Here is a 13210-nt window from a genome sequence, read left to right as displayed (position 1 = left end):
CGAAGTTGAATGGTTAACGTTAGTGTCATGAACACACCGCTGTCAATTTTAAGAACCACCTTCAAACAAGTTAATAGCAAGCATTTAAGGGGCCTGCTAAAAAGGAAGCTATTAGCGTTAGAGTAACGTAACCAGCCTGAATTCACCAAATTGTTCTCTGGACCTGAGGGTAGCCTCTTCTTCCTTGCTTCTCTCTTAATTCTCATCAGCAGGACTAGCGCTATCGCTCGCTTCTTACAACGGGACAGATACATGTTTGCTGCTGACCGAAAGGAGGAGGAACAGACTATGAAAGAGCTCCCGCTAAACGTTTTTAAAACTCCGCCTATGCCATAGCGCAGCGCAAATCGCGTTGTATCTGAAGGGCAACGCTGAACCCAGCGGCAAGCGCTGGCATACCGCGTACTGTGTGAAAGGCCCAATTACGCGGTCATTATGTGGGAAACACACCGCAATAGAATAAGAATAAGTTAAACGCTAACGTTATAGTTTGACCTCCTATTAACGTTCGCGCTCTTCCACTGATAAACATGGTATTAGCTTTGTGGCTAATCTAATATAGCAATGCATTAGCGGCTGTAAGTGATGTTACAGAATATTTAGAAGTAATAATGATAGGACCGTTAGCTAGAACTACCACACAGTTTTTATATACAGGGTATGAACTAAATCTACAATCATTTCACATGACGAACGACAGACTCACCGTCAAAACAGTTGATCGCTTTCTTCTGTAGTGGACGCTGTTGTTAACTCTGGAGCTGCAGAGCTCCCTCTGGTGGGCACACTATGCAACACTCATAACATGAGTGAAGCATGAGACTCTGTTTCTCATGTTTCATCGGCCGTTATAAATGCCGATGCCGATTTAAATGCAATTAGCTTATATCGGCCGATAATATCGGCCGGCCGATATATCGGTCGGGCTCTAATTTTTTTCATATATATTTTCAGTAGATTCAGTAGAATTCAGTAGAAACCACAATTTAATCTTGGAGCACTGATCAGAAAATGAAAGAAAAATACGTTAATTTCATATGCTTTGGAAACAGTCCCCATGCAGTTGCTGTTTGAAATGCAAATTCTTTAATACTCTTTGTGTCGTTCCAGCTCCAATTCAGCACTACTGAAAGCAAAACTCAGACTTCAGCTCAACCCTGTGACCTTATAAACTCTGTCTGTAACAGTAAAGCGCCGACAGAACACACTGTTAGTAAATGAGAGCAGAATCTGACCGCGAGAGACGGGTTTGCTGCAGTAAACTACAGGTGATACAGGAGTTTATCCGCAGAGACGTTTAGTGTCGGTTCACACAGAGTTCCGGGGGTTTGGGGTTTGTTTGTGACTCTGTGTGTCTTTACTGAATAAAGAAGAGATTAATAATCATCCTTGCGGCCTGGACATTATCTATTATTCTCCAGCAGCTTTTTGTTTGAAGAGCTACCATTGATTCACTATTCAGTGCTGAACATCTGTGTGCATGTGAATGGATGTCTGTCTCCACCTCTGCACACGAGCGCTTGGTCTGCATCTGCATGCACCTGGGTCACGCTAACTCTCTCTGCTTCATCCTCATCAGTATGTGCGTCTCGCCACCTCTCTGTCTCTCTCTCAATGCTAATAAGTTCTGCTTGCCGCATTGTCCTCAGATGCTGGTCTGAACCTCTGTACGTGAGGTGAGAATCTCCAGGGATCTCTCTATGAGGCAGTGTCACAATAGCAATCTCTCTGATGCTTCGTGATGAGTCTTTCACTGCTTGCTGTTTGGATGTTCAGCTCACATATTTAAATGGCATAGGACTGCAAAAAGTAAATTCATTTGGACCAGAAAATGCAATTTGACAAGCAAAAGATTTGAGACGGTTGGTTTAGACGGTTCGTTAGATGTTTTTTAATTAATGGATCAGATCAGTGGTTCCCAACCCAGCCCAGTAATTTATAGACATCACCATTGTTCAATAACTTGCATCATTTCCCCCCAAATTTCAGAAGCAGGGTTTGCAAATTTAGATGATATTTGTGAATATAGGTAAAGCTAAATAATATGACACAGTAGGATTTTCAGAAAGGAAAATTTTAAAAGGAAGAATCAATAAATTATGAATAATTTACTGCCACTGAGATAATCATGTAATCCAAAGTAACTGTAATCTGATTACATGCATTTTAAAACGTGTACTCTAATTACTAGTTTGTGTATAAATACAGTATATATTTCATTGCATATGTTCAATCATACCATATTTTTACATTTCTGTGACCCTTTGACGTCATCTTGTGCCCGCATTAATCTTTTAAAACATTTTGTTTTATTAAATTTTATCTGTCATATGTTTTCATTTATTAAAAGTAAAATTAAATAATAAAATTATTCAGAAAGAAATATGAATCTGTTTGTTATACTGTGTATTATAAGTTTGTGATGCCTGCATTTAATTTTAGTTTTTAGCATTTAATATTATTAATTTAGTTAAAATTGTGTAAATATTGCACATTGTATTTAGACAAAATATTATATATGGCCTTATCGCAATAAAATCTTCAAAAATATGCAGCACATGATTTATATTTTTTGCCATACACTAATATTCACCTGAATTTATCTTTTAAAATATTTTTCAATTTACTTTGACTATTTGTAATTTAATAACACTTTAAGAAGTATCTCAAAATAATAATACTGTAAGAAAAAAATGTGTTTGTCATACTGTACATTAAGTTGCAATGCCTAAATTCACTTAATTTTATTTATTTTATTTATTTATTTGGAAAGAAATGTGTAAATAATATGCATTAAATTCAGATTTAGACAAAATAGTATTTTTTGCTTTATAGTATTTATTCATCCATTCATTTACTAATTCATTAATTTAATGTTGGTCGTTTACTGTTTATGACCATAACATTGGATAATTTGGTAACAGTTTACAATAATGTCCCAATGGTTAATTGCATTGACTGACATTATTTATTAAAAACTGTCATTTTTTCCCTGACTCTTTTGATATCTTTGATGTATTTTTTTTTTCATGCAAGGTGTTTTTTTGAGCGGCCTGGATGCTGTGCACAGCATGATCTGTTTAAACTCAGCTCACTAGGTTTTGTAACAGAGCTGCTGTGTGAGATTTGTATAAAGTGATTCCAGCGGTCTCGTGACAGTACAGTATGTGAAGTTTCTTTAGCGAAGGTCAAACCCGGCGTTCATCTCGATCTGATCTCCTTTCTCTAATCCTGCTTTCTGGTCTTTCCCGTGACGAGCCGTGCTCTGTTCACCTCCTCGCTCTCATTCATGCTGTTGCTGTTGGAAATGAGCGCTGCGCTCTGACAGCTGTGCTGGTTTAATCAGGGATTTTATTGGAAACGCCGTCTCTGTGACAAATCTGTCAGTGTGGCCATACTTGTTAAAGACTTCTCGCCCTGAGAAACGCCCGCAAAGCCAACAGACAGATCCTAACACCTGACGCAGATTCTCTAAGTGTTGTCCTTTTTCACATGTGTGTCTGACGAGATCGTTTTCACACACCCACCTTTTTCCTCAGCAGTAAAGATAAAACCTGTTTTCACATGTCTTCCAGGAGAGAGTAGATTTTTTTTCTGAATATCCTTAGGGAAAATCAAAACAGAAGCAAATGTGTTAGTTGTAGATGTGCAAAGTATTTGACTGAAAATGTGGCCTGAGACACTGTTGAGATCTCAGTCTAAAAGACACAAATGCACAAATGTATACATCTTACTCTCAACTCTCTAGTTGAGAGTAAGATGTATAGGACACTACTGCAAGGTCTCCATTTGATATCACTGATGCCTAAGAAACACTATTGAGATTTTAAAGAGTTCTTAGTTATGTATCAACTCGTGTTTTTGCTCAGGAATCAAAATTGTTAAGAAGTAAAGTATTTTGACTGCAGACCAGCACAGGTTGAGCATAGTTTGAGACATTGAGATGTCTTCAGAAAGACTCTTCAGTTGAGAATGAGGTGTTTTTCTCAGGAGAAGTTGAACTCTTCTGGAAAAGTCTCCATTTGGTCTCTTTTTGTTCTCATTGATGTCTATGAGAAACTATTGAGAAGTTAAGGACTTCTCAGTTAAGTCTCAATGCATGTTTTTCTCAACAGTATGCTTAGGAAAAGTCAAAAGGGAAGAAAATGTGTTAATTGTTGTCATGTAAAGTATGTTGACTGCAGATGTTGACAGATCTGAGCAGACTTTGAGACATTGCTGCGCTGTCCCTCTAGTTGTAACTTGGTTGTTTTTCTCAGGAGAAGCATCTGAGAAGGACACTTGTGCAAAGTCTCAGTTTAATCTCATTGATGTTGAAGCGAATCTATTGAGGTATTGAGTTCTCATGTTTTCCTGAATATTTTTAGGTCAAAACAGAAACAAATGTGTTAATTGTTGACATGCAATGTACTGTACTTTGATTATAGACTTTGGCCAGTCTGAGCAGAGTTTGAGACATTGTTGAGATCTCCTCTGAAACTCTACTTTAGTGTCTTCTAAGGAGAAACATTGAGGTAGATGACACTTCCACAAACCTTCTATCTGATCTCAATAATGTCTAAACTAAGAAATTATGATGGATTCTCAGTTATGAAAATTCTCAGTTATGTCTTAATCCATGTGTTTCCTTAATTTTCCCAGGACAAAAACAGATAGATTGTTGACATGCAGAGTATTTTTACTGCGGACTTTAGCATTTGTGAGCGTAGTTTGAGACATTGTTGAGATTTTCTCTGAAAAGACTTGGGTGTTTTTCTCAGGAGAAAAATAATACAAGTTGGACACTTCTAGGAAAAGTCTCCATTTGCTCCAAATTTGGATGTTGCTTGCAAGCTCATCTAAACATAGTTTGAGACATTGTTGAGATCTCTTCTGAAAATCTAGTTGAGACCTGAGTGTTTTCTCTGGAGAAACACCTGAGAAGTAGAACTCTCCTGCAATGTCTAAATTTGATCTCACTGAAGTCTAAAATAAATTATTTTATATTAACGAGCTATTATGGAGTCCTCGGTTATTTCTCGACTCATGTTTGCCTCCTTAATAATTTTAGGAAAAGTCAAAACAAAAGCAAGTGTGTTAATTTTTGACATGCAAAGTATTTTCACTGCAGACTTTGGCACATCTGAACGTAGTTTGAGAAACTATTGAAATCTCATTTTCTCTAGAGAAGCCACAAAAAGTCTCCCTTGGCTCTCCATTTGATCTCATTGATGTCTAAGAGAAACTGTTAAGATATTAAGAAATCATGATGGAGTTCTCAGTTATGTCTCAATTCATGCCCCCCCCCCCCTAAATATCCTTAAATAAAACAAAAGAAGATGTGTTAATTAAGACTTGCTAAGTATTTTCACTGCAGACTTTGGCACATCTGGTACAGTTTGAGATATGTGTCATTTAAAGTCTCAATTTAATCTCACTTAAAAACAGACTCAGAAGAGTTAATCATAGCTCTTGATTATGCCTCATTTAAGTTGGAAATTCATGAGAATTTAATGAGAAATGTTTGAGTTCATATTGAGAGCTCGCCCTATTGATTACAGATTTTGGGATCTTGGAAATATACAAGCACAATTTGAGACATTATTGAGAATTGTAGATTTTCCTCTAAAGAAAAGTCTCATTGATGCATAAGAGACACTACTGAGATGATAAAGAGATTTCATTTGTGATTTCTCTGTCCTACTGTATGTGTGAAAAAGCCATTTGCCTGCAGCAAGAGACAAATATGACGAGTTATTAAGCCTCTCCCACAGACGTCAAGCGCTAGGTATGAATTTCTGGAGAGCATGGCTAATAGCCATTAGTTCCTGGATCAACCCGATGCTGAGATTCAGAGCTTCTTTCGCGAGTCTAAATAAACTGAACTTCCCACTGCAATCATCACAGGTAGCTTCAAGAATGACAGGCTGGAAATGGGATTCCGCTGGCGGGCAGATGAATCTCTAAATGGGGAAGGCAAGAGGGATATTTGGCCATTTACCCCATAAAAATTTCATTTGACAACCCTTCAACCTCCAGCCACTGCTGCAATATCTGTGTGAGCGTGTGTGTGGGAGCTAGCGAGTAAATCAGGTGTCAATCTGACTTGTTATAGTGTAGTTTGGTGTCCTGAGTGGGTCTTCCAGGTAGATAACACCTACACGACAAACTTTCATGTGTGGGCGAGTGTGAATTAGACAGCTGTAAGGTGTCATGGGCCAGTCACCCAATCCATGACAGCAAAATGAATATTAGTGGAAATGGTGAAATTATATTACCACATTTGTTCCCAGATGGTGCGATTTTCTTTCGGAGCAAAACACAGCTTGTCACAAATAATGTGTCTCAAGACAGACAGAATATTGACAGTCTTTTGTCTTTAGTGAATGTGATTTGGTGTGTGTTTGGTAATGTGTGTTTTGACTGGCACTGAAATTAGATGCGTTTGATTTGTCATCTGCTCATGAGCCTTATTCAGGGAAATCTGGGTTTCACGGTATTTTGTAATTTAAATGAATCAAACTCTGTTTTTCTCTTACATTCGGACAAATTACCTTTATGTTACCTGTGCTCTCTGAGAAATCAAATGTCTTGGATTGCGGTATATTATTTGTGGTTACACTTTATTTTAAGGTTCCTTGTTATAGTGTAATTATTAGAGATGCACTGATCCGATCAAGATCGGTATCGGCTCCGATACTGGCATTTTCAGCGGATCGGGTATCGTTCAGACGAGACCGATCCAAATCCGATATTGTGGATATACTATTCTGTGTTTTTGTTGAGCCCCAGATTAATACTGAAGTCATTAAATTCAAGTTCACATAAAATCAACAGTAACTGAGGTTTAAAACTGTTCAAAGATAAGGCTCATTAAACTAACGCACAGTTCACCAAATCGGACTGAATCCTTTGAACCGGTTCGCGTATCCAGTAAGCATTAATCCACAAATTACTTAAATGATTTACTTTTTAAATGTGGCTAACACTTCCTTTGAGTCAAATACAACAATACAAAGAGCAATGTGTAACATTTCACCAGATTTTAGACTTTTATTTGTAAATAAAATATTTCACTAGATTTTATAAAATTATTATGCACCCGTGATTTTTCTAGTATCTAGAGTATCTTTCACTGCTGAATAATCCAATAACCTATTTTATAATAGTATTTTTGTCATAGATTATGATTATATTTTTTCATTTGTTATTTTTCAGTAAAATTAAGTTGTGTATAGCCTATGTAGTAGATTGTGATTAACACTAAAGAGCGATAAACAGGTCAACACAGAGAAGTATAGCAATTCTACATTGATTTAAAAAAACTGTGCTGGTATCGGATTGGATCGGTATCGGCAGATACTCTGGATTTTAGGTATCGGATCAGATCGGTTCTGAAGAAAATTTATTGTTGCATCCTTAGTAATTATACATGCAAGTACTGATTAATATTAATTAACTACATGTACTTACTATATGGTTAGAGATAGGGGTTGCACTTTATTTTACAGTATGTGTACTTACAGTGAACTTATAATGTACCTACCTAAGAAAGTACTGGTAATTTAAGGTAACTACATGAGGTAGGTTTAGGGGGAGGTTCAGGGTTTGCACCTAGTTATTAACTAATTGTAATTAAGAAGTACACAGTATGTACATGATTGACAGGACTGTAAAATAACGTGTCCGGATTAGGGTTTAGTTTAGGGTTACTTGCAAGTAATTATGCATAATTTATTGTTTTTATAATAGTAAGTACATGTAATGTGTAACAAGGACACCTTAAAATAAAGTGTTACCTTATTTTTAATTGAACCAGAATAAATATCTAGAGCAATTTTTACCAATTCCTTTCATGTCTCATTACTTAATCTACAAAAGGTTACTGTTAGATCTTTTATTTAAAATTGGATTAAAAATGCAAAGTTAATTCATAAGATTATGGACACCAGTTGCTGAATTAAAGTAAAGTTAAATAAAGTAGGCTGAATTAAAATAGTAAAGAGTTATTAAGCTGTAGTTAACTTTAAAATTAAATGCATAAAAAATAAAAGAAAATAATAATTTATGTAAATATAAATATAAAAAGTTATTAAAAGATATGTATATGTGTGTGTGTATATATAAATTTACATCTCTCTTTTCACTTATTATTTGACCAGACTGCTGAAAGATTTATTTGTTATTTTTTGCTGAAATATTTAAATTCAAAATTTAATTATAAGGTATATAGCATTTCAAATCACTACTGCTCACAAACTGCTGAAAGATAGAACTTAAAAAAAATAAATAAATAAATAAATATTTGTAATAAAAAATTATTAAATGTTGTAATTATAAAATATTTAGCATTTTCATTTATAATTGTGATTTCAGTTAAATCTCTTTTTCATTTATAATTTGACTAGACTGCTAATAGTTACAAATAATTTAATTATTTCACCTAATAATTAATTTAACTAATAATTATAAAATATTATAAAATTTGAACAGAATGTAAACAGATAAACATTAAATAACATTTTATTTAAATTAAAAAAATATCAAATATTTTAATTATAAACTATTTAATTATTAATAATTCTAAAACAAAAAATTATATATATTTTTTTATTGATATATAAACAAAGCATGAAACCGATGATCAGAAATGATTTGCTTTACTGCTGCAAGTGAAGTACAACCTTCTAAATTTCTAAAATAGTCTCATTTTGTTGGTGTTTGCTGGCGAAGCAGGACTCAGCGTAGCATGGCGCTAAAATAAGCCCCTGACCCTGTGACATCAGTTTCCTTCAGTGATTTCTTCTGCTCATATGGCTTTCTGTGCGCGCAGAGAATGTGTTCATGAATATTTTAGAGGTCCTTCACAAGAGGGCCTCATGGGTCTCTCTTAGAGACGAGACTGCCGGACCCTGACGGAGACATTCTGGAATTGTAGAATATTTAGCATTTCTTATATTTGTTTCTTAACATTCAGTAATGCAGTGAACATTCTTATTCTGATGAGGTTGTACTGCCTCCTCTATGATGTCATAGTTGTAGCTCAGTGTGAACATAGAAAAACAAGTCTGTCTGTTTGCTGATGTTGTTGTGTAAAGTCCAATTCACACTGCACAGACAAACGCCAGCAAACATCAGTGAGTTAACCCTGCTGGCATTTGTTGGCATTGGTTGGAGTTTGTCTTCACCCAACTGAACATGCTTAATCTGCGTTTTTTGGGTCGTGGAATGTCTGAGCAGACATTCCAAATGACAACAACCTCTGACGTAATGTGGTGTGGCTACAAACCATTGCACATGACGATGCACATATTTCACTAAAAGCATGCTTCAAACACGGCCTCTTTCATTTTTTTCACCGTCTATAAGGTGAAGAATGACACGCAAAGACATTAAAGGATACTCCACCCCAAAATAAAAGTTTTGGCATTAATCACTTACCCCCATGTCGTTCCAAACCCGTAAAAGCTTTGTTATAATATTTTGGATGAAAACCGGGAGGCATGTGACTTTCCCATAGACTGCCAAGTAACTTACACTGTCAAGGTCCAGGAAAGTAGGAAAAGCATCATCAGAATAGTTCATCTGCCATTAGTGATTCAAACATAACGTATAAAGTGTCGACAATACTTTTTGTACGTGAAGAAAACAAAAATAATGACTTTTAGTTTGTTTCCTTGTGTTGCGGCTGATACAGAATAACCTACGCAGTTTGTGTTCAGGGGATATTCTCCAAAATGGTGCTATAGTGATAAGGAGAGACACAGAGGAGACAAATTTTTGACTAAAGTTGTAATTTTAGTTTTTTTCGCGTACAAAAAGTATTGTCATATTTTCATTTTGGGGTGGAGTATTCCTTTAATAATAGTACATTTTTGATTGTGGCTACAGGATCATCCATTCCTTCGTCCGGTGTAGACTCGGTGTTACTTGACTTTCTTTGACTCAAAGTTTGTCGGTGTTTGTTAAGGCAGTGGGAACATCATAATTATTTTTCATAAAATTTTAAAAAAACTTGTTCGTTGGTGTTTGTCTGTGCTGTGTGAATTGGCCTTAAGATGATTAAATATATATATATTTAAAACATACTAATTTAAAAATGATAAAAACTACATTTGTATCTATTTGATACTAAAATAATGCAGTCAAATGAAGGATGGGATCCTGAGGATGAATTTACTATTGCACAAGACTAAGCATGGCTTTCTGGACATATTGGAGATACTGGAGATATTTTTAGCACTTCATTTTCATTTACACTTATGTTTTCTTGTTATTTTTCCAAGCTTATCTTCAGCGGGCGCATTTGACCCCAAACACTTTCTGTGAAGTTGAAAAGACAGGGTGAAGAAACAATGTCTTGTAAATCAAATAAATGAGGTATTTATAAGCGTGTTAGTCGAAGTATCAAAGCTTTTTCTCGGGTATCGATCACAGCGGCTGACAGTATGTGTTTCTGAAACAGAGCCCAGCAGCGCTGAATAATTGACAATATTTGTTTTTGCATAGTCATGCTTTGGATGAAAGTGTGTTCATGAGTTTCTTCACCTGATCTCACAAAACAAGCACCTTTAAAAAGTGGTGCCTACTTTCTTTTTGCACTTTAATTAAGGTTTTTGCACCATTCTGAAAGATTTAGATTTAAAAACAAACTCATCTACATCTTGAATGGCCTGAGGGCGAGGACATTTTTTGCTAATTTAAATTTTTTGGTGAGTATCTTTGTAGACAAATAACTTTTGTTTGTTGTTGTTTATTATACTGTCTAACTGTTCACAGTATAAGCTCAGAATATGCTATTCTTCTGCATATTATACATGCTATATTTCCAAAAATGTTCAATATGCAACAATACATGAAATAATTAATTCAGAATGCAATGCATTCGACTTGACCCTCCATTCCAAGCGTGACAAATAAAGTCATCTTAACACATTTTTTTTATATAACACATTTTTGTTTTATTTAATTGGTAATTTTTTAAGACAACATTGCATTAAGAATCCACAAAAAAATGGCTGAAAGCTGAAAGCCTTCCTTTGCAGAATTAAACATTTACATAATGACTTCATATGACAGCAATGTGGCACAATACTGTGGCTAATGATGCATGAAATCTGGGTTAGATGGTGGTTTGCATGTATGCGACCTATATATTTTTTATTTGGCTGGATTATAATTTTGTTTATGTTTAGTGCCACAGTAATAAGCCAATGCATTTAAAACTGGATCATGTGGACTGAAATATAATGTGCACATGCAGAACTGCATCTGATACTGTAATCTGTTATGCTGGTTTGATATTACAGCACTATAAACTAGCATGGCTTTCATTTTCAATACAGTGGTGCATAAAATATTCGGCTCTGAGAAAAACCAACTGGCTTATGAAATCAAGGCCCTGCTTTATTGCATTGTTTATTTTGGTGACAGGAGTAATTGATCAAACCCAGAATTAAAATCACCATATTCAGGGACAGAGAGACTCTCTGTTCGCTTTCATTTGATTTGAGCGAGTGGATCGTATCACTTTGTTTATTGAATCTGCTGCTGAATTCATTTGGTTCAGACCTCGGCACAAAAAAAAAAATATATATATATATTCATATATATATTCATATATATATATATATATATATATATATATATATATATATATATATATATATATATATATATATATATATATATATAAAATAACATCACTTTAGCTCACATTTAGGATCTGAATAAATTCCTAAACCTAATTTTTGGTGCTCTGGATCATGTGACTCCTTGAGGAGAGCAACTATTACTTGCATTTGTTCACAAAAAAAAACAAAAACACATTTGAGCTTTGCTTTGTGTCGATGAAATGCCAAACAATGAACGTTTAGTCAGTCATTAGTCTCTCGATTGTGGTATTATATTTGGGCTAATTATCTGTGAAGATTAATTTCATCCTCTTGAGCAGCTTAAAAATGAATGTGAAGGAATATGGAGGTTCTGATTTGAGCTGTCTGTCATCTGCTTTCAGAAGGACACAAAGTGCTGGGAGGATTTTGCTGTATTTGTGGAGCGCTTCAGATCGTCCGTCCCGTGTCACACGATGCTGAACATGTAAAGATCCGGACTGAGGTAAGAAGACTTTTATTAAAACGCTTCTCAACTGGTTTTTGCTAAAGGGCTCAGATTTTACAGCTAGTGCCGCATGAACACAGTAAAATAAATAAAATAAATAGATCTATTATTATTATTATTATTATTGATATATATTATTTGTTGCTTAAATGTTTTTTTTTTTCCGATTGAAATAAAATAAGATATATTGGTATATTTATATTGCATTTTTAAATTATTTACTTATAAAAACATTGAATATGTTATTGTTTAAATGTGTTATTTGTATTTTTTTAAATAATTACATTAAATAAATTATTGTTTTTTATATATATATATATATATATATATATATATATATATATAACACACATACAGTACACACACATACACACATACATACATAAACATACAATAATTCAAAATATTTATTAGAATACATTTTATATATTCCTATATTGTAGCTTAAATTTATTGAAATTTCTTGAACAATTAAAATAGATTATTGTTTAAAATATTATGGATTACATTTATATTTGTAGTTTAAATGTATTAAAAGTTATTAATTAAAAAGTGTTTTAAATAGTTATATATATACACATGTAATGTATGATTATTAAAATGTTTTATTCGTGGCTATTATAGTAATATTTTTTATAGTTTTTATACATATATTTACATTTGTTTATATTACATATTTATATTAATTTCATATTTATTATAATTATAAAGCCAATTTTTGAACTTAAACTGCATGTAAAATAGGCAGAGTCCTGTTTTCTTATGCCATTTATTTATTAATATTAGCTATTTCATTTGAATTACCATAACCAACAACAAAACATGTGGGAATGATTTTCTCCTCGCTTAAAAAAAAAGTTAATATTTTTATTTATTATGCCATCCTAAATATGCATGATTTAATAATTAGATGCAGTTTATTATTTGCACATGGCATCATTTATTTCACCCATCAGAACACACCCACGGCCCATTTTGTCTTTGCGACACACCAGTTGAGAACCGCTGTTCTCCAGCACCCTGCGGTGAACACCAACATTGAGCCTTTGCCGTTTGTGATTGTTCACTTTCACAGCGCAGTGGCCTTGATTGTGCTGATCTGCTGCATTCG

General features: G+C 34.2%; 2 protein-coding genes across 3 annotated transcripts in view; one reads left to right on the top strand and one right to left on the bottom strand.

The window, feature by feature from the left end:
• dlgap4a (discs, large (Drosophila) homolog-associated protein 4a) overlaps positions 1-13210 on the top strand; it is a 124400-nt gene that overhangs the window by 27632 nt on the left and 83558 nt on the right. For both annotated transcript variants that reach the window (XM_059528449.1, XM_059528448.1), the window contains exon 2: positions 11996-12096. The gene's annotated coding sequence lies outside the window, so the exon portion shown is untranslated. The remainder of the gene's footprint in view (positions 1-11995; positions 12097-13210) is intronic.
• The window catches only part of myl9a (myosin, light chain 9a, regulatory), a 105339-nt gene continuing 95472 nt past the window's right edge, over positions 3344-13210 (bottom strand). The window contains exon 5 of the mRNA XM_059528454.1: positions 3344-3355. Coding sequence (XP_059384437.1) covers positions 3352-3355 — 4 coding nt within the window. The 3' untranslated portion in view covers positions 3344-3351. The remainder of the gene's footprint in view (positions 3356-13210) is intronic.

Source organism: Carassius carassius, chromosome 37, assembly GCF_963082965.1.
Source record: "Carassius carassius chromosome 37, fCarCar2.1, whole genome shotgun sequence".
Taxonomy (NCBI): Eukaryota; Metazoa; Chordata; class Actinopteri; order Cypriniformes; family Cyprinidae; genus Carassius; species Carassius carassius.
The sequence above is the reverse complement of the archived record's forward strand: the minus strand, read 5'-3'. Positions and strand labels throughout refer to the sequence as shown.